Source organism: Epinephelus lanceolatus, chromosome 16 (genome assembly GCF_041903045.1).
Source record: "Epinephelus lanceolatus isolate andai-2023 chromosome 16, ASM4190304v1, whole genome shotgun sequence".
In the NCBI taxonomy this organism is placed as follows: domain Eukaryota; kingdom Metazoa; phylum Chordata; class Actinopteri; order Perciformes; family Serranidae; genus Epinephelus; species Epinephelus lanceolatus.
Window position 1 is genome coordinate 22,143,352 of NC_135749.1, and position 22,566 is coordinate 22,165,917.

The following is a 22,566-nucleotide window of genomic DNA, read 5'->3' on the forward strand; positions in this document are numbered from 1 at the left end:
AAATTCACCCCTGTACTGTTGTCATTGAAAAATTAGCTGTAGAGACCAAAACCATTTTTGTACCAGGCTGTAAACATCTTTATTTCTGCTGTAAAGTTGGGCATTTTAACATACGGGTCTATGGGGATTGACTGGCTTCCGGAGGAAGCCTCAAGCAGCTGTTAAAAAAACTGTGGTTTTTGGCACTTCCATGGTCGCTTCATTTTCAGCCTTGGAGGTTGATAAATACTCTACTGCAAGTAAAGGTCCTGCATTCAAATCACACTCCAGTATAAGTACAAAAGTATTAGCATCAAAATATACTTATAAGTTCTCATTATACAGGATGGCCCATTTCAGAATGATATATACCACGATTATATTATTGAATTATAATTACTGAGTGGCTGGGGAGAGGACTGTCTGGGCCTCTTTGCTGAGGCTGCTGCCCCCGCGACCCGGACCCGGATAAGCGGAGGACGACGAGTATGACTACGAGTACGAGTACGAGAGTATAATTATCGATGCCTTAATGTGTTCATTACATTAATGATTCTGCTGGTAATGGTGGAGCTAATTATCGGCGGACAAGCCTTATGCTGATAAATAGTACCACAGTGCAAAACAAAAACATGAATGGTTGGAGCTTCACAGCATCAGCTGTACAAATATGCCTCGGATGAAATCATAGCCCGCACTGCCACTTCAAAACTTATAGGCCATCGTGTGAAAGACTTCCATCCCCTTTAAAAACAGGTGGAAGATCAATTCTCAGGGCACTGGAGAGACAATGGGGGCTAAAAAAGCAGCACCAGCCATTGTAACATCCACTGACCTCTGTTGTGTGGACGCAGACTGCAGCTCATGCACAGTTTCGCTTTAACCACCACAACATAAAGGGAAAAAATGTCAGGGTCAGAGGTCACAAAAAGCATGACAAAAGAATGCAAAAATTCTTAACATCTCCAAACAAGTAAGAGTTTTCAGTTCTTCAGCTATTCTCAAGGAGTGAAAAGAAAGTCCAGGTAGCACAAAAGTGACGATAGCCACAGCTGGGGAATAAAACTCTTCTAATGCACAAAACCACCAAAAGAACACTACACTGCCAACAGGAAAATGTGAGGAAAACCACAGAGGTAGATTCAGCAGATTATTAAAGTCAATGATGACAGTGTTTAACACGTAAATATGTATGCAAATATATGATCAACCTCTCTTCTGAACCTTACAATAATAATAATACACAATTTTATTCATTTATTCATTTTCTGTAACCGCTTATCCTGTTGGGGATTGCGGTGATTTCCCTAAAGTCAATAAAAACAATCCATAATTTTGAAATTACAGCTTGTTTTCAAAGTTTTTTTATGAGCTCCAGGAATAATGTCACTTATTTCCTCAATAAAAAAAAACTTGATTATCACGCTGGTGGACACCTGCAGATTTAAGAGAGACAATGAAAATACAAGGGGAAGACAGAGACTTCTTGACTATGTGCTGTAACTGTGGAAAGCTGGATGGGTAATTTTACAATTACACAAGGTTTATGGTGCAATGACGAAGAAATCTGCATAAAAGTGAGTCTTTCTGTGAGTGACTGCTGGGAAGATGAATAGTTGACATCAGAGTTCAAGTGTTTGAATGTTCAGCTGTGGAGGGAGGGAGGGGAGCAAGACAAGAGCATGTGACTGGTTATACTGGTCATATTCTAGGTTTAGATGTCTGTATCTGAGGTCACCATCAAGAATGTGACTTTTTCCTGTCGCACTACCAGCACGTTAAAGTTTTATTTTGTCCCGTGCTTTTTTTTATGACTCTGCAAAACCAATGACATTCCAATCATCCTCAGCTGTGGTTTGTCTTCGCTGCCAAGTAGCAAACATTAACATGCTAACACACTTAACTAGCATTTAGCTCAAATCACAGCAGCGCATGAGTACAGCCCAGATTTCTACCCTTGTTTTAATCTTACATGATTAAATTAATCCCCCTGTATCACATGACACGAGGACACGTTGTCATGTTTAAGATGTGAATAATAAAAGTAAGTTAGTAATGGCCAAAGTCCAATTACATTCAGTTCCAGGGTATTATGTGTGCTGGCTCAGTGTCATGACTTGACATCTGAATAAAGTAGAGCCATTGTTAATGCTATCAATAACACCAGTGTTTTACTTCAAGTATAAATATCCGCTGTGATGAGATGACGGGAAAGATAAGTAACTCTGCGTCAACAGACCCACCTCCATATGTCTGTTACTTAAGAAACATTCCTTGGGAGTGGCTGTTGATTTCACATTAATCATTGTCACTAACCTGACCTTACATAACACCAATGCCACATGGTAAACTTACTTGTTTAAACATTTAGAGTGAACTGAACTGCCATTGTCATTATCACCTTTTACGTAGGATAAAAAATAAAACTTTGTTCTTCATGTGTAAACTGTAAATATGACTAAGTTGGGTAAAATCAGTTTAACATATACACCAAAGAAAGTTAAAGAAAGATGGGTAAAAGGAAGAGCCACGTACCTTTATAACAAATGATTATTGTTACACTTACTGTATGATACTGATGAAAGGGGCTACCATCTCACACACACACACACACACACACACACACACACACACACACACACACACTAACTCACAACATAGATAAGAAGGGGGGGTGGTGGCCATTACAGCAGTGTTAAATACAGAACAAAACACAGATAAAGGCAAGTTAATTAATTAAATATTCAGTGAAACATCTTACTACGCTGGCCCTATCTGGAGCAACTGTTCGTCTGTCCGCTGTGGGCTACTGTAGGAACATGGCAATGCAACATAGCCATCTCCATAAATGAAAACCCACTTTCTATGTCGATTTAACTGGCTCACTCTAAGCTAACGAAAACATGGCAATTCTTATTTTCAGGTCATAATACACTAAAGAAAACATACTTATTATACTATTAATCCATATCTGACAATATGTCCGACTAAATCCTACACATTGGACCTTTAATATTCAACGTGTCCCAGGTCAGAAGTCTTTAAGAGGACTGTTTTTCTTCTCCTGAGATCAGCCACTATGTGTTTGTGTTTGACTGCATTCACGTCACCCAAACCACTTCTGCTCGCAGCACAAGTTGGAAAACCTGCATTTTAAATGGCTGACTGGACAGACAGACACAGTCATGTCAAGAGCTCAATCTATTTGTGGCATTGACTGAATTCATTTTGCAAAATGTAGCTACACTTGAGCTTTAGATTTAGGTTACTTGGTGCAGTGGTGTTTCAAGATTCATGTAACATAATCTAACATATGGTAATGTTAGGATATGGCTAGCTAGCTTTGGATAACAATGTGCCATGACAAATAAGGTCCCACCCTTATTGGTTTTTATGTCTCATCATATTTGGGAGGGAGAAAGGCCACTGATTTAAATGGCAGGGAAGAAAATACAATGTTGTTTTGTGTAAAAAGGCTACAGTTTTATTTTTTCACCTCTAATTTCTGGTACCGGCCCATAGTAACGTTATTCTCATGCATTCCCCTGCTCTCAGTTTCTCTCAAGTCCCCCCTGGTCCCTTCACCTCTGCTAAGAGACCACTGCTGCGGGAGTGTGAGCTCCACACCTGGGATGGTTGGTGAAAGTCCATCCGCTCCACACACATAATAACAGGGCATCACATGTTACTTAAAGGTTATTCATCACTTTAATGACAGTCAAGCATTTTCAGTGTTGGCAAGAGTTTGTTGGGACAGTGTTGGATGTTAGTCACTAGGGCTGCCACGATTAGTCGACTAATCGATGACTAATCGACTATTAAAATAATCGGTGACTATTTTAGTAGTCGACTAATCGGTTTGAGTCATTTTTCATAGAAAAGTACTATAAAAGCACCCCAAAATACTCTTACTGCAGCTTCTTACGTTCAGATATTGGCAGCTTTACACACTCTCCCGTGACAGTGAACTATAACCCTTTGGCGTGAGTACGAAACAAGACGTTAGATTACGTAATTTTGGGGTTTGGGAGAGACAGATCGACATTTTTCAACATTTCAACACATTTTTCGATAAAATGATTAGTCGACTAATCGAAGAAATAATCGACAGATTAGTTGACAATGAAAATAATCATTAGTTGCAGCCCTATTAGCCACTGCTGTTGTTTACCCGTGGTAACTGGACAAATGTTGAACTAAATATCTGCCAGGATCCAGCAGCTTTGGAGACAGTCCCCTCCCTTCCTTAACAGGTATTGCTTACCATTCAAGAGGTTAAGCAAAACTCTGTCAGCTGACTCTGGGTGCTTGTCATCAAACTCAGGCATTTTTGTCTGTTTTTTTTCCACACTAACTGGCAGCTACTAAGAAACTTGATCACTGACGATTGTTATATGATACTTTCCAGGTCTTCCTTCTTGGAAATTTCAACTGGACGCGTTGGCTCACAAGCCTTATTAGAAGCAGTAACCAAATGTCAGACACTGTACACAGAGATAAACAAAACTTTGATTTTGGACCTGTGTATCAACATTTTTAAAATGATTAAATAACAATCCAAATTTTTTGGATTGGAGAAACAAGAAATTAAAACTTTATTTAAAAAAACCTACTTAACAGGTAGCCAGTGTAGCATTGCAAGGGTGGGAGTTATATGGTCTTGTCTCTTTGATTTAGGTAAAAGTTTGGCTGAGCCCTGAAGTAAGCCAGACGTGACAAAATAAAAGCACGAATGACTTTTTCAAGACCCACTTACGATAGAGAAGGTTTTACTTTCGCAATATTTCCAATTTGATGAAAGCATTGGATTGCATTGCACAACCTCAGAGCTCAGAGTCAAAGATGACACCAAAATTGCGAGCAGAATGTTCAAAAAAAGGACCTCAGATTTGGACTCACTGAGCTGGAGGAAGTTTTGTGACATCCGGCATTTAATATCTGAGAGACAAGCCATAATATGAGGTTTATCACAGGCTTATCTAACAGAAGCTTTGGCCTGTTCCACTCAATACAATATAATGTTTGCTTTCATAAGTACAAGTGTTTCACGTTTATGGGTAAACAGTGACATAGCTACTATGGGATAATAAAGTGCAGAAAGATGCAGTACTCTTCTATTTTTACTTCTTCATATCAGTTCACTTCTAGGTCAGGACTTTTATTTCCTCCGAGGTCTTACCTTATGTACTGACCAAACCCACTAAAACAAGATAAGAGCTTTTCATCTACACGTCACAAATCATCTCGTTCCCAGGAGACATATTTTAAATAAATATCAATGCAAGATCGAGCTAGAAAAATAGAAACATTTTATTTTTAATTACAGTCTACAAACAAAAACGTATATTTATACTATGAACATGTATATAAAAAAAACTTTACATTATAGAAAACATTGTAGATTAAATAATTCAACATGATGGAATAAAAGTGATACGAGAAACAAACATATGTGTTTTTGGCCAAATCCATCACAACCACACCTCAAAAGTATGAGTGTCAGTGAAAGGTGCAGACCTGTGTACGTCAAGGCCGCTGGATGTGCACGTACATTCGGCCGCTCACTTGAAGCGAATGATTTCCTGAGTGGCCAGTTTGATGAGCTGGTTGAAGTCAAACTGGATGTACTTCCTCCAGTAGCGTCTGTCCCTGCCGTACGTTTGAGCAGGATAACAAGGACTTCCTGAAACATAGATTAGATTTCCCTTTTAGTATATGCAAGTCCATATGCTGATCCAAGGCTGGTGAATTTATGCACTTAATGCCAGTTTATTGACGTCCTAATGTAGCTGTCTGAAGCCCTGTGAAAACTTTACAGTGGTTACTTATATTTATATATCATTTACTTATTCAGTCTCTCTTTAAAATTCGGATCAGACTAATTTGGAGCGACGTCTGAGTGCCGCTTGGGCTGAGACGGACAGTATTTTGTGGTGGCACGTCATTGCATCGTGCCGGTTAAGGGGCTAAAATTAGCGTTGTCACACAGGTGTTGCGTTTCCATCAATGCCAATTAGAGCTGGAGTTGATAAATACCCATAACTACTGCAGAGACATTTGACTCGGGTGGGAATGGTGTTTGTAATCTTAAAGCCAGATGTTAACAGGCATTTGTGGGTGTTTTGTGCAGTGGTCTACGATAAATCAATAAAGTTCTGAACTTATAGCCAACATTGTCTGTGGTATCAAGACAGAGACACATGATTTGCGTCTGCTGAATGGCAGAGAAATCTGGTTCAGGGCTTTGGTTAGTGCTGTTAATTAGATTTTAGATATCTCTTCAGACACAGATTAAATTAGGACACTTGCAAACTGCTGGCAGACTCACTGGGGCCATCAGGGTAACTTCAAATTTGTTTTTAATTTGCAAGTATCTGGACACATCCAATGACAGACAACATAAGAATAAGAAGAGATAAGACTTTTGAAATAATGAAAACAGAGTTGAAGTGAGCTTCAGATTTACTTGACAGCTGAGATAAAAGTTTGTGAAGATGTGACCACACTTGTACAAGATAACTGAACATCAGAGAAGACGACATCATAACCATATTAACAGAGGAGAGTTGAGACAGTTTGAAAGAAGACCAGGTGATTTTTTTGGTGCTTGGGATCAAAGTTAAATTTGTAATGTTGTCATGTATGTAAACTGAGATGATTTTCATAACCGAACAGGATGTTTTTTATATCCTGCTATTTGAGCCCAGCTGTAGTGAGGTTAAACACTACCAAGCTGACATTATATCCACTGATCCTCTGACTCCCTCTAGAGGTTAAGAGTCCTTTTGGTCATTTCCACTGGATAACTTTGAAGTGGAGGCAGTGAATTATTAAAGTAGACTTGTGTCATTAGAATAAAGCTATTTATTGGTCACATGCTGTAGGTAAGTTAAACCTTTGTAGTGGCATCTGTGATCATCTAACTAATATACTTGTGTGTTTTTCAGGGGCTTCATCAGAAGCGTGTGTGTGTGTGCTCACCTATGCCGTGCAAGATTCTAGCAACAGCTCTTCCAGAAAACTTCTCGTCACTTCGGTTGGAAAGAAAACTTCTGATGTCAGCTCTGATCTGATTCTCCCAGTCCAACAACTGCAAACACACAAACACACCCACAAGTTAACGACAATATCCAGACACAAACTCAGCTGATGACTCCTGATGTCCACACCTCAGCGCTCATTTATGAAACAAAAGTATGACAGAAAACTGGGCATCAACATTAATTTCATTATGTCTCTCCATGTCGTACACACTAAGGGCGAGGCCTCAAAGCCAAGAGTATACGGGGGCAGAATATATAAATGACGACTGTTTTCAGCCGCCACATTTATCAACGTCTGATCATTCCAACGCAGTCACTGGCGAAATAAGAACGTTTCATGAATCACACACAAACTCTATCATAAGATGATTTGCTTGGCTCTGCACTGGTTTGATAGATGGACTGATAAAAGAGGGCCCTTGTGTTTTACCTTATATTTGTCGAGCTCCTCAATGTCTAGTGGCACAAGTGTGTGGCCTCGGTCTCGCCTCTTGTCAAAGTATTCAGAGAGAAGGTCTTTCAGCTGCAAACTGCGACTCTCATCCAGATCATCGAGACAGGATAATGCACTCTGGAATGCAACACTGCGACATAATGTACACACAGTTACACACAGACACAATGTAAAGTGGACGAGCATATAGACAGACAGAGGACAACACATTACCATTTTATAGAACTGATTCTTTGACTGTTGAGTGCTTAAAGGGGAACAACACACAAATTAAGAATTCTAATATGTGACTTCCATGGCCTAAGTAAATTCTATAAATATGTTTGAGCATGAGCTACTCTCTCTCCAAGTCAGAAACTGGAGAAGTAGGTCTCAAGTCTGGAGCTGCTTCATAGACAATGAATGGTACATTGATTTTCTGAACCAACATTATGTTTGTTTTCTTTTTTATACCCAAATGAGTTTTATTCTATTGAAGTGTTCTCAGTTCTTAAACTGAAAATGTACCCAAACTCTCTGTGTCATCTGAAACATCTTTCACAATTTACTTCTAGGGAGCTGCTTCAGACTTTATAATTGACAACATCACAAATTTGAGCTTTAGCACTGTGGCTGTTGGATTTGGGAGAGTTGTTCATGCTTACTAATGTTTTTGGACTGTCTTAGACCATAGGAATAACATGTACAGTGTTAAGTTTGAAAATCTGCGTAGTTCCCTTAACAGACATTTTGCAGGACTCTATTTTCTCTACTGGCTTTTAAAAAGTTTAAAGGGGTGGACAATTTTACCGGATACAGGTATGGTGATTGACAATATTTCATAACAACCTTTATAAACAAGTATTAGCTATTTGCAATCCTCCATTAACAAATAACATGTATTCATCATGACAGATTGGCTTTACCGAACCATGTCAGTCACAAGGATTTAATTTATTTTTTTTTTTTTATTTTATTGTCATTTTTTATTGTCATTTATTCCGGTATTTGTTGGTATTGTTGCAACCAGTCAAAGGCAAATAATCCTACAAGGAAGACGGATAACAATTTATCTGTCAGCTGAGGGCTGGGCGACAAAATTATCTTGAACTGATTTCAAAAATGTGACGTCTTTGGCCACTCTTTGGCTGGCTCCTCGCAATCCACAACAGGTTTGTTTTACACAATTCTCTGAACCCTAAGGAACCACCTGGTTACTTCAGGCCTCAGTCAGTATCAGGATACTCTTCAAACTGGCAGCATCATTAAATTCAATATGTACTGATAAATACTGACTTTGATCAATATGGAAAAAAATATCAGCCCTATTCAGCAGTCTACAAATACATTTTAAGGCTGTGACAAAAAAAAAACATTTGTCAGTTTTCAAAATACATTTACCTGGAGGGTAAAAATGCTTTACTATGTGTGGGTGTGTGCGTGCGCACCTTTTGAAGGCCTTAAAGCAGGCAGTCAGCTGGTACAGCTGTGTTCTCTCTTGGTTCTGCACTCGATTATGGAGGAACTGACAAACTCTGTCCATCTCCTCATCGCTGAGGTCACCAAAGGAACGGAAGTAGAAAGATATGGAGGAGAATTCAACGTGGACACCACTACGTCCCCCAACTGAAAAACAAATATTTATACCAGTGAAGACAGGCTGCAATACAAGCAAAGAAGGTGTTTTTTTAAAAAGATATTGAAAAGTTGCACCACTGGTATCAGAATTGGCCGTGAAAAAAGAAAAACACTGATCCCTGGTGTGTACACATACCAGTGCTCCACTGCAGCTGTCTGAGTCCTCTCTTCACAAGAGGAAGCTGCCATCCCATAGTGTCCGCAACCTCCACAACATCAAACTCCAGCTGATCACACGTCTCCACCCGTTCACCTGCCATCCGTCTCCTGGCTAACACCACAGCAACTGGAGGGCAACTATAAAACAAAATAACTGATTAAATGTGCGCAGTATATGTTCGCCATTTCAAATATCTATAAAAACATTGCTGAACTTGTCCATATCTCTGTGTAAACATGAGTCTATCCTACAGAATGACAGATGTTTCATACATTTTGGTGAGTTTCTGGAGCTGTCTCGGTCCACTATAGCAGCTGACTTTGCACACAGACAGCGTCGGGTGCATGAGTTCAACAAAGCGCTGGGGGTGCAGCTCCAGATAGCAGAGCAGCGTTTCCACACCTGAAATACACGCAAAGACAGACAGAAAAATTTCAACAATTAAACATTTTGCTTGTTTTTTTTCTGGTGTTTCTCCTATCATTGTTTTTTTATTGTGCATTTGGAGCAGCCTCTAAATTTGACTTTATTCTGATCGTACTGTAAAGTAAAACATGTTGACTGGACCCATATTTTTGTTTTATTTCTTGGATTGATTTCTCTTTATGCTCTACAGTCTGTCTGTCAACACATCTATCTTTGTTTTGATTCAGTGAACACACATGTACACACCCTTGTTTGTATTTCCACTTACCTTCCTCTGTGATGTCCAGAGCCTCGACGGTCTCTTGGATGGGAATTGCTCTCTCGTGCGTGTGACACACTCGCTCACTGGGCCAAGCGCTGCTCTCTTCCTCCTGGTCCCTTAGCCAATCACCGTCTCCTTTCGCCTCTACATCTTTGTGTTTCATCGAACCGTCGGCTCCCTCATGTTTAACCACCTGCTCCTCTTCCTTATCCTCCTTCTTCTTCTTATCCTTTCCTTTATCTCCATCGTCTTGGAGGGGCTGTTCAGCTTCATCAGCATGTGACAACTCCTTGCAGTGAAAACACGGTCACACATCATCAATTGGTCCAACTTAATTTTTTCATTGGGTGAAAGAGAAGAGAAGAAAGAGTATAAAGACCATTAACCCTTTTATTTACCTGCACAGTAGATGTTACTTGTGTGTCTGCGTGTACGTTGTCCTGCTGAGTGGAAGGATTCAGGTTCTCCTCATCACACACATCCATCATTTCCAGCAGCTCCGAATCTTCAATGTCCTTTACAGGTTTTAGTGTTTTGTATTAGAAGTATATTCTCAAAGCTATTTATTCATTTATTTATTTTAACAGCATTAAGACCACAAACACACACAGTTACCTTTACAAGTTCCTGTTGTTTCTGGTGAATCTGTTTACATTTGCATGGTGGGAAAACTTTCTGGACCAGTTTCTTTACTGTGTAATAGTCCACTGTGTCCGCGTAGATATGACGACGGAGCTCATGGAGGTCCCCACCCTGCACACAAAGACACAGCTAAATATTACTGTGTACTGTAGTTGGAAGCACCAACAAGACCACCAGAAAGCCACACAGGAAGACAGAAACAGAATCGAGTCGAGAATACTACTAATGCAGGCCCCTGAATTTAATCAAATCGAAATCGTATCTTGATATCAGCAAATATCGTATCGCTGTTCAAATAATCAATATTATATCGTAGCATGATGAAACTTGTGATTTACTCCCCTTATTGTATTGCTGTTATTGTGACAAATTCAGGCTTTACAGGGGGAAAAAGATATGGCACACTATAAATAGCACAGACAAAAACCTTTGTGAATTACAGCTGACAAAACACATACCAATTAGCTACTTTTTAAAAATCCAATTAATTCATTTAGTGTTTGACATAAAGTTTTGCCATGCCTGCTTTACGTCACTGAAACTCCAGATATGACTAAATGTAGTGATTTAGGCTGCCAGCCCAGAAATACGGAGAATGAGCTGACTTGCTTCCTAAAATGGACAGATACCTCCATCAGAATCTTACCTCAGGGTCTAGAAAGAGGTGACAGTGTGCTGGTTCTCCATCTCTTCCAGCCCTTCCAATCTCCTGAACGTAGCTCTCAAAGCTCTGGGGGAAAAAAAACAAAACAGTAAAAAACAGTTACCAAAAAAGCAAAACATAAAAGTAAGACTACAATGCAATAACAAAGTTTGAGGAGCTCCTGCTTTAGATAAATCAGACCGCCACCCACCTTTGGCATGTTGTAGTGGATGATACCACGGACGTCAGATTTATCGAGACCCATGCCAAACGCCACAGTCGCCACCACGATTCTGAGCTCCCCACACATGAAGTTGTTCTGGACACGACGGCGCTCTGATGCTGACAAGCCGGCATGGTATGACTCCGCCTGCCATTTCAGTGGTTTACGAATCTTCTTCCTCGCTAAACATAGAAATATAGGGTAGTGTGAAAACAGCAGACAGACACACTGAGTCAAAGAGAGAGAAGGTGAAAAGGAAATGGTTCTAGTTTTAAACCTGGCATGCCTGATGTAGTCATTTTACATTTTTCACGTTCACGTCTCTGTTCCTTCACCTCAGTGAAAATAAACAAGTTTTTAATCAATCAAAAATAATGAATTATTCCACTCTTACCCAGCTCTTTCTTTTTCTGTCCCATAGGGTTGTGTGGAGTCTGATTGTTGCTGTTGGTGTGTTTGTTTTCTTTCACCAGCACACCCTGCAGGCAGGTCCTGAGCAGTGCCGCCACACGAGTTGTCTCCTCTCTTCTGGTGCAGTAGACGATGATTGAGTCCAGACAACCAAAACAATCACCTTTTAACAAAGACACTAAAGCCTAAAAAGACGGACCCAGGAGAGACAGAGAGAAATATTAAGAGGACACAAGAGGCGGGTGGTGTAAAATAGTTTCCTCCACTGACTAGGAACACTTATACCCTGCATAATTTCAACTTTGTCCTGCATTGCTAAGGGACACAGAGAAACATGCTACTCATCACACCTGATCCTTCTCTCTATCCATGGACACAGACAGATGCAGGTTAGGAGGCACCGCCGCAGATCGGACAGCAATGCCGTCTTGGTCGGTGATGTCCAGATGTCGCGCGATGTCAAGAGCAGTGGACAGTGTGGCTGTAGCAGTGAGTCCCAGCAAGCACTGCACTCCCAAACGCTCTCGTAGTACCTACAAACACACATACATCTTATTGTTTTTGTGACTGTTGCAGCAAATGCTAGTAAATACAAGGATGTTTGAGTGTGTGATTGGCTGCTGATAAACACACTGGTGCTCAGGATTGTAGCCATCTTTAGGAGAAACCTCACTGTTCAGAAACCTACCAGGCACTGCGGATTAGCCTGATCTGTGAATAAAAAAAAATCTTTCTTAATCTCTAATATTGTTTTCAAACTTTTAAATCGCGTGTAAGAGACAACTGGCGTCTCTATGGCTGTAATGTAATGTGCTAGTACACCTAATCTCCTAGGAAGAGAATTCCAGAGCCTCGGGGCCTTGATGGCAAAAGCCCGGTCACCTTTAGTGTGGGTAAGCTTGAGGATCAGACTGCAGGCAAATCAGATTATAAAACAGACTGCCCACACTGTTATTTGCAAGTCATCATATTGGATTTGTGTGTCCAGACATCACTAACCTATCTGCATGGGTTGCTTTGGTTAACGACATCTTACTACATAGTTATGGTGGTGACACAGCATTCCAACACAGGAGCCTGTACAGAAGCCTCCTCCAAAAGTGCCAGCGGACAATTTATTCTGGCGTCTGTCCATGGTCTCGTCTTCCATAGCACGCTACTAGTAGCAGCATGGATAATGCTCAGCACTTCTGTCACTCAAGATTAGACATTATTGTGTGTTGTTTTCAAAGACACTTTGAAATGCGATCTGAGCAACCACAATGTCAGTACTGAGACACATCTGTAGAAATCGGTTGCAATGGCTTTTTCATACTCAATACTCTTTAAAACTTTAATAAATGTTCACATGCTGTAAGTGTGGTGGTTTTAAATGTGCTGAAATTGGGTTGTTCACGTCTTCCTGAACTATCTGCACCATAGTTATTGTTGGCTTGTTTGCTGACCATGTAATTTTCAAACAACTGTAGTATTACTATTATAACGTTAAATATTATCAAAATAAATATCTGTGCATGGAGTTTACAAACACACCATCATTAACCCACCTTACAGAGTCTCAGGTAGCAGGGCCTGAAGTTGTGTGACCACTCTGAGACACAGTGAGCTTCGTCTATACAGGCGAAGGCCACAGGAGGGAGCTCCTGAGCAGAGGGCAGACACCCTGAGCCTGAACCACCTCCACCAACCAGAGCCTCTGGAGAGAGGAGCAAGACACACACCTGGCCCGACTTCACCTGGAGAAACAGAGGAAGCAGAGCACACACTATAGGCTTGAAATAGTACTGAACATACAATAGTTTAAGATTTCTCTTTGGTTTAAACTGCATGACTCAACTATCAACATACATCTATACAGGACAGACAAAGAATTGTACAATACTAAGTGTATCAGTGTAGAACTATTTTTGGGAATATTATGTGATTTTAACATTAAATCCAAAAAAACAATGTGGGGGAGAAGAGTCTTTTTTACCCTTTGGGAAAGATGTTGGGGTTTAAAGAAATACTTCACCTACAAAATGACTATTTGCATATAAAGTTATCATCCTGTGTTTCGTTGAATTTGTTAAAAAAAAAAAAAAAAAAAAAAAAAAAAATGCTTTTCTTGCATGTCTCCATAGTGAAATTCAGATATGGAGAAAATTCTTGATGACTATAGGTCAGAAAGGTCCATGTTTTACAACAGCAAAATTATACCAAAACATCTGTTTACGAACTCGCACACAACTCATGTAGTATAATCCACGTCTAATATATCCAGTCATATGCTCAGTGTTTCACAGACAGCCCTGTCTGACGGGGAACCGAACTGAAAGTGAAACTGATTTATGCTCGCCACTCTTTACCATGGAGACTCGTATTGTGTTTGTTACCTTTTCTATTGCAGCTTCCCTCTGTTTCATCGTCATGTTGGAGTGGATACAGGCTGCCTTCAGATTGGCTGGCAGGCCAGACAGCTACACACACACAAACACCCACGAGACAACAAACTGTTTTCAAAGTGAGAAGGCACATTTGCTCTGTGCCCTTCAGCTACGATTACAAAAATGTTGGCTTATATCTTTATGTGTTTGTATGTCTTTTTGTTGTGTGTGTGTGTGAGAGCGGGTTAACACCTGGTCATCCATGAGCGAGACGAGAGGCGAAATGACCAAAGTGATGCTTTTTGATCGCTTGGCGTACAGGTAGGCTGGGAGCTGATAGCACAGCGATTTACCCATCCCTGTTGACAACACTACGAGAGTGGAGAGACCTGGAGGAAGACATGAGAGAAACAGACACAAATTATAGATGCACAGATTTGTGTATGTGTGTTCTCACATGTGTGTTCTGTTCATACCTGACAGGATCCTCATGATGGCTTCCTCTTGTCCTGGTCTAAATGACTGATAGCCGAGTTCTTTCAGAGCTGCGTACACATCAGCAGGTGTTTCTAAACAGACGCACAATTCCACAAACAAAACGTAAAGTTTAAAGCAAATATACATGATGCCTATTTTTATTTTGTTGTACTTAATTATAAGAAACACAGTGAGTGTTTACCCTGGACTTTCCCATCATCTCTGAGCTGATAGAGTGGCTCCATTGGTGGTGGAGGAGCGGGGCGCTCGTAGTCGGGACGAATCACATTCAGCAACACCTCATCTTTACGGTTACTGTCCACCTCCTTTTCTTGGGAAGGCTGCTCCTCTGTGATGCTGGGAGGTGCTGCTGGAGCAAACAAACATCCAAAATTTTAACACACACGACAAACCCAAAAACACCTGTGATACTGCAACAAATGCTTTTTGGTTTTGTTCTTTCTAACACTGAGATCTGCAAAGTTGTATTTATGGCATATGACCCAGTCCTAAGTTCAACATGCGTACCCAGTGTCTCAGGATGTAGTGTCCCTGTTGCCCTGGCAACCTCCTCCAGTGTGGGCAGTTCAAAGGGCTCCTCCTCAGCAGGTGTTTCCTCAGGAACAGGAGGGGGAGGGGCTGCGAAACAGAGCTGTTCATGAGAATGATCATACTTATACTACTGCAGCTATGAGCATTCAATGATCTCATGTTACTTGTATGATTTAGTTAACAGGTTTCCAACCTGGGAGTCAAACACCCCACTAGGGGTCGCCAAAGCCTCATGGGAGGTTGCAAGGCTTTCTTGTGTAGTCTAAGAACACTTTTTGAAAAATATAGAAGACTTATATCTCAGAATGTCAGTAATTTCTGTGAAGAAAACTAAGTTCTAAGAAAGTTCAATCCCTAAACAGCCTCATTCTGCATTAGTAAAGTTAGCAGTTAAACCAACCAAAGAGCTACTAGTACAATGACTTTGTTAAAAAGAAGCACGAAAACTTATCTCTGGGAAATAATCCGATCAAAATGTATCCAAATCGCTCATTTTAAACAAACTTCCTGCACTTATTGTGTTTACCATTGATATGGAAGAAAATTGCAATATTTTGCATGGAAATACTGTATCGATACATGCATGCCAAGTACCAGTTTTTTTGGACATGAATTGTTAATATCGCAAATACAAATGAAACTTTTAGTACCATACTAGAAAAATAAAATAAATTTTTTTGAACTGACTGATGAACAGACTGTTAACAATATCTTACTGGATAAAAAAAGATGTTGACAAAATTTTCCTTCTGAGACATAATCTGCAGTTGAAAAAAGTAATAAATCACATGTTATTGAAAATACTATTATAAAACAAAAATCACAATAATATCATATCATGACTTAAGTATCATGATAATATTGTATCATGGAGCCTTGTATTATTAATTGTGTTGTTCTGTGGTTTTACTTTATTGTTATTTTTATGCATTGAATACACCGCACCACCATGAACACCATAAAAAGATTATATTAACTGAGGAGATGAATAACTATCCACAGATAGGTCAAAGCCTCAGTAATGAGCAAATATATTTCAGTGACACGTGATACCTTACTGACGCTGGTTTGAGTCCGTCTCATTATTTTTTAATCGCAGGAGCAAAATAAATGCATGAGTCACTTTGTATTACCTCGTCCCTTGCAGTCCATGGCCCAGTGTCCGGTCCCTCCACACTTGTAGCAGGTGTCACCCTGCCGATTGAACCCCCCTCTGAATCCACCCCTCCTTCCTCTGCCAAAAAATCCACCACCTCCACCAAAACGTTCGCCTTTCAGCTGGAACTTCTGCATGTACATCTAAGAAACACACACAGTAGATTTATGACAACACTGAAACACACATTTTTGTAACTTTGGATACATTATGATAGTTTAATAAGTCATGTGAAACTGAATATATGGTTTAGATTTCCAGGACAAAGGAATCATACTAGTGCTAAGTTAGCATTTATCTATCTATGAAGTGCTAGGTTGAAAGAGAGGCAGTTTAGGTGAGGGTATGAGTAAGGGTTACGTCACATGTTCAAGTATAATAAATTTTAAAGTGGATTATTGCTAAGTTTGGTCTCATATTTACAACATCATATTGAAGCAGGGTTCAAATAACCGTCGTGTTGGTGGGTTTGTCTTGTACTGGTGGTGGGCGCAAGTTGTAGGGTGTGTGTTGTGGCTCCAGATGGACTCTGGGTGCAGTTAAACATTTTTCGTCTACCATGGGTGTTGCATATCCATCAATGGCGATTGAAGCTGGAGCTGATAAATACCTATGACTACTGCAGAGTCGTTTGATGCGGGAGTGAATGCAGATTGTAACCTTTCCCATTAAATACATAAGCCAGATGTTAGCAGGAGTTGGTGGTTTCCTTGTGCAGTGGGAAACCGGCTTAAGTAAACAGGCAGGAGGTTCAGTTTTACCTTTAATGTTTTGAATAAAAGGCAACTTCTCTTAAATTCACACATACAAAGAACATACCTGTTTGCGTAGCCCAGCACCTCTGAGTGCGTATCCTTTGACGTGAGATTTCTTCTTCAGATTTATCTTCACAAAGTTACCCTCTGCGCTCTTCATGCCTCTGAAATAATGAAAAAGAATTATTTGTACACAGAATCCAAATAAAGAAGTCTTTTTGCAGCAGGACATGTTCGGTCTTACTTTGCTTTGACGGGCTGCATGCGATACATTCTCCTGGCTCCAATATCCTCGTCTATTTCTCCCAACAAGTTCTCCTGAGGAACCTGGACAGGAGTAACACTGTATTTAACTCATTTGCACACAAAACATACAGTATGTGGAGATGAATACAAATTAAATGATTTACCTTTTTTGGTTCCTTGGTTTCTTTCTCCTCTTCTGCCTCTCCATCTTCATCTGCCTTTTTCTTGGCTCTCCTTTTCTTCCCTCCTTCTTGAGCTGGGCTGGGGTTTACATCAGAGCTCTCCTCTTTCTTTTTGTTATTTCTACGCCTCTTCTTTACTCCTCCCTCCTCTGTGGGTTCTCCCTCCATGTTCTCTCCCTCTCTCTGCCTTTTCCTCCCTCTCTTCTTTGTAGATTTGTGACTGATCTCATTGTCGTCCTCTGACATTGGAGGCGGTGTCAGTGCTCTTTCCATCTCCTCACCTCGCTTCCTTTTCGCCTTTTCTTCCCCTCCTCCCCTGCTTTTCCCATCGTGTTGTAGAGTAGGTTTCAGTCCGTTATCACTGACTATTTTGTCACTAGCAACGCTCTTGGACGCTTCATCTTTTCCCAAGTCTATGGTATCTCTTCCTTCTCCCTCTGTTTGTATTTTTTCCTTTTCAACTCTTTCATCTCCCTCTCCTCTTTTATCCAGTACTACCTCCTGGTTGCCTGCTCCAGGCTTCACCTCAGCCTCCATCTCTCCAAACACCTGACACCTCTCCAGCCACTTCTTGTCAACAGAACTCAGTCTGCTGGCAGGAGATGGTTTTCCTCCAAAGCCTCTACCTCCCAATCCCCCTTTGAAACCTCCAACAACCCGAGGGCTTCCTCTCAAGCTAACTGGAGTTCCAATAACTGCATCACTAGTAATCTTATGTGGAGTTCCTAAAGTTTCAACATTTTCTTTTTTGTCTCCTGATGCTACTTTACTTTCATTTAACTTCCCTGTGGCTTCTACACCTCCTGTTCTACATGGAGAAGATAACGACAACAACAATGAAGACGATCTGGCTGGAGAGGGAGCTGAACTAGAGACATTTGGATTTTGTGAACTTATAACTTTACTAGTACTACTCTTACTACTACTAATCGTATTACAACTATAACGACTGGCAGCACTTGGAGGTTCTTCGCAAGACTCTCCGAAGGATTTGAATGGTTCAAACGGCTCTTCAGGCTCTACTGGTTGGATTGTCTTTGAAGCCACAGACCCCACACAAGTCTTAAATCCTCTGTAAAGGAAGACACAATTACAGGGAAAGGTCTCAGAAAACATGTGTGGGCTATTAATGGTCATCCTATTCAAACAAAGTGTTCACATGGCTACCCTGCAGGAGTGAAAGTAGGCCAGAACAGTCCAGTACTCTGTACATCTAAAAGATACCATGCCGATTTTGGTGTTACACAGGTACGCAGATCTTGGAGGAAGGGACATCAGCTCCCCATCTAAACCAGTTTGTGAAGTTGGAAAGATATTCAAAGATTCCAACTTATCAGATCAATAACTCATACACAGTTTAAACACAAAAGATGCCCCTTTTAACCATAATAAGGTAGACAACTATGTAATTGTCATCAAAAGTGTGTGTGTGTGTGTGTGTGTGTGTGTGTCTGTGTGCAGCCAAGTTTAGCCAACTGTGAGACGAGTGCACAAGGGCATCTACAAGATGCAACACCAAAAAGCGTACCACAAAAACATTCAGTAACTTCACTCTTATAAAGTGTTGTGTCCCCAAAATCACTTCACATATTAACAGTGTCCTGTTGATTATACTACAATTTTTTTGTGCCCAGTGTTCTGACAGACGGAGACTTGTAAACTGTTCAGCTGTGGATGAATTTAGTTGTACTTTCCTTCTAATGTAAAACAAAACATAATATGGTTTTGATTAGTCATTTGCTATACACGTTGTCAAGCGTTTCTAATTCATATCAACACCATATGAAGTGATGAGATGGCAGCAGCACAACTATTGGCAGTGTTGATATAGAGCATGAAATATAATTAAATATGAGGTAATTAGCAGGGTTATTACTTTTAATGTCTTTTAATCATGAAAAAAAGATTGGAAGACAATATTGAGCACTTAATTTTCTAAATTGCTAAGGGTTGCTTTGGTTTCATGACAGTGGTTGCTGTTTAAAACGTAATAACTGCAGACTGTACAAATACTAATAACAGAGTTACTATAAAAAGCAAATCAAAACAAAGACAGAGTATCTAAGCTTCACTTGAAAAATTTAAAGTAGTAAAAATCTTGGTGTACTATATATTACAAGTAATGCTGAAACGATTATCTGATTAATCAATCAACAGAAAAATAACATTGATACTTTTTTGATGATTGATTCAACATTACATTCATTTGTGAAGCAAAAATACAAAACATAAATCCGACATAAGATCACCAATTTGAAGATTTTCTGTTTTTCTCTGTTCTGTATCATTGTAAACTTGATATTTTTGGGTTCTGGACTGTTGGTCGAACAAAGCAAGAAATATGAAGATGTCACAGAGGACTACTGAATATATTTTATGACGTTTCATATACTAAGTTAACATCACAACACTTCCATAATTACCTTGGAGTGAAAGAGCTTAATTCAGAGTCAGTGGAGGTGGGCTTGGCAGTAGCAACAGGGCTGTTAGTCTGTCCAGTTTGTCCATCTTTTAAAGAATTCAGAGGCATCCGACCGGGAAGGACTGACTTCTTCAGTGAGACACATCTTTCCTGGGATAACAAAAATAACCAAGTCCTTGTTACTGTGACCAGTCTGTTGCTTTATACTGGCACAATAAGAAGTGTAAAGTTCTGTCTCACCTTACTTAGTGTAGCCAGGTTGCTTTTAAGCTTTAGACCATAGTATTGGGCAGAGGCCTTCAGATTATCTCTCTCCTCAGCTGTCAGTCTGGGAGAAGGTGCAGGCTGTGATTTGCGGTTCAGGTGGGCACCCCAACAGTCTGACTCCTTTGTAGATCAATGACAAGCAGACAGTCACAGACATGACAGGAGACAAGTTGTCTTACATGTCAGAGACACACTTTCTTGAGTACCTTCTGGCCTGTGCAGACCTCAGCTGTAGATCTGGGCTGTTCAGCATGTCCATTGGCTGTATCACTGCTGCTGTTTTCTTTGGCTTGTTTCAAACTGCGATACTCTTTATACAGCTCTGGAATAAGACACACAGTTCAGTATTTGAGCATATGTGCTACTGTCTCTAAACATACCATTTAAACTAGAGATGGACTCAATATAAGGGTCAAAGAGGGCTTCTGTTTGTCTGTGTTGCAAGCTATGGATCATACTCACTCCTGGTTTCCTCTGGAGCTTGATCAATGTCCTCCTGGAAATGAAAGAGCATTTTAATAGTCAACTAATATGAAAGAAAGGGAAAGAAACTGAGAGCAACACTGTCAGTAGCAGTGAGTGGCAGTGTTTAGCGTTTAAATTACCTTGTTTGGTTTCCTCTGGTGCTCTTTGACAAAACTCTGCTCCCAGCTCTTCAGCTGAAGTTTCACCTCATTGTATCGATCCATAGTAACAAACCTTACAGGGCAGATTTCACTAACTTTAATCTAGTGCATACATAATTTACAGTAAAGCGCCTGTCAGACAAAAGCTAACGTTACAGCAACACAGTAAGTTAGCTAGCGTTATGGACGCGACATTATTGCCAGCGTTTATCAGAATTTAGCAGCGATAACTTTAATAGTAACCGTTATTTAAGCTTCTTCTTCTCTAATAAAAAAACAGAGCTCTCAAACAGACGAAAATATGAATGCGTAGTTGGTGCACATCTATTAGAAAACGGCGTTAAAGTGCTTTCTTACACTGTGTTGTTTACGATTTTCCCGCGCCGGGAAATGACAGCTTGTGTTGCCAGGTTCTTTCTACTATCCGTCAGTCAGTCTCACGAAACACAGCTTACTGTTTTAAAACGGACTTAAGCGAGGAGGAAAAGTGTTTTAGCAATGGGAACATAAAGAAGATATAATTTAAAAAGATAGTATCGTAATAGAAGTAAGCATCATGAATATTTAATAAAACGATTTAGGTTTACATTTGATGCGGGATCGAGCCTGTCAGGCAACACTTCCTTTGGGCTCCACGCATTTCCGCCATTTCTTAAAGGGACAGACACAGAAGAAAAGTCACCAACTCCACAGTTGACACAGCTCAAATACCATGTTTCACCTGAGTATTTCCTTTTTCTGTTATATTTTTACTTCTACTGCACTACATTTCAGAAGTAAACATTGCATCTTTACTCTACATTTAAACAATACAAACAAATACAAAATAGAATCAACAAAAAATGATGCTGATCAGTTTTTACCTTATCAATTTTTACCTGGTTTAATGTATGTGTGCACGCTGTAATTGATTCGTTTGTCTCTTTAAAGTGCTATTCTTGTGGATTTTCATGTAAATGTGTGTGAAGTCACTGTCAGAAGGTTATTTTTGATTTAAATATTTATTTTCTGTCAAAAGTTGTACTGAAGAACATAATACAACACTATTTATATATTGTGCAGCCCTACCCCTCTCCTCTCCTCTCCTCTCCTCTTGAACTGAGCTTAGGGAAAAACAAACAAAATGCCATTAATCCTTCAGGACCACAACATCAGTAACTTTTGCAGAATAAAAAATTATTGTCATAAACATACAGTGTGACATTACATTGTTTTGTGTCTGTGAGCTTTATTTGCTGAGTTAATGCTGCAATGTAGGTTTTGGTCTTGTTTGGCTATGCTGATGAGGAAAAACAAAATGAAACAAATTTTAAGTTTTCACTATGAACATATGTTACATGGGCTAACATGCATCCATGTTCATCAATCCAATAGCATCACAGAAGCTAAAATGATCTTATGACTATAGTTGCTTACAGAAAAATAATCTCACCTTCTTTACATGAACTACAGAGATATGATGACACTGACACAATTAAAATATTGATTTCCATTAATCAGTGTTTTGCTGACTAACATTATAACAGATTCAACAATACTACAGTTAATAAGCAATACTTTGAAGGGTGACAAAAAGCTGCAGTGAAGTCAGACAGTTTCCCGGCAGTTTCCAGCAGCCTTCAGTCCGTACAGGAAGTCATGAGAAAAGGTAACCTAC

The 22,566-nt window shown here is 40.0% G+C and overlaps 1 protein-coding gene across 2 annotated transcripts; it reads right to left on the bottom strand.

The window, feature by feature from the left end:
• Positions 1-5,265: 5,265 nt before the first annotated feature.
• recql4 (RecQ helicase-like 4) lies at positions 5,266-21,502 on the bottom strand. Of its 2 annotated transcripts, XM_078175739.1 has the most exons (29): positions 21,267-21,502; positions 20,889-20,982; positions 20,746-20,779; positions 20,490-20,605; positions 20,257-20,403; positions 20,018-20,166; positions 17,577-18,666; positions 17,411-17,493; positions 17,231-17,330; positions 16,389-16,554; positions 15,232-15,342; positions 14,906-15,073; positions 14,703-14,795; positions 14,479-14,615; positions 14,236-14,319; positions 13,408-13,596; positions 12,211-12,393; positions 11,844-12,045; positions 11,438-11,631; positions 11,230-11,313; positions 10,557-10,694; positions 10,340-10,456; positions 9,948-10,230; positions 9,526-9,655; positions 9,230-9,390; positions 8,904-9,081; positions 7,453-7,606; positions 6,961-7,069; positions 5,266-5,662 (listed from the first exon to the last, which is right to left on the bottom strand). In XM_078175739.1, the coding sequence occupies exons 2-29, from the start codon at positions 20,970-20,972 to the stop codon at positions 5,541-5,543; spliced, it is 4,806 nt and encodes a 1,601-aa protein (XP_078031865.1). In that variant the 5' UTR covers positions 20,973-20,982; positions 21,267-21,502; the 3' UTR covers positions 5,266-5,540. The 2 variants fall into 2 exon arrangements, with proteins under 2 accessions (XP_078031865.1, XP_033492418.2); XM_033636527.2 differs by having other exon boundaries at positions 14,906-15,070; positions 20,889-21,502.
• Between the last annotated feature and the right edge of the window lie 1,064 nt (positions 21,503-22,566).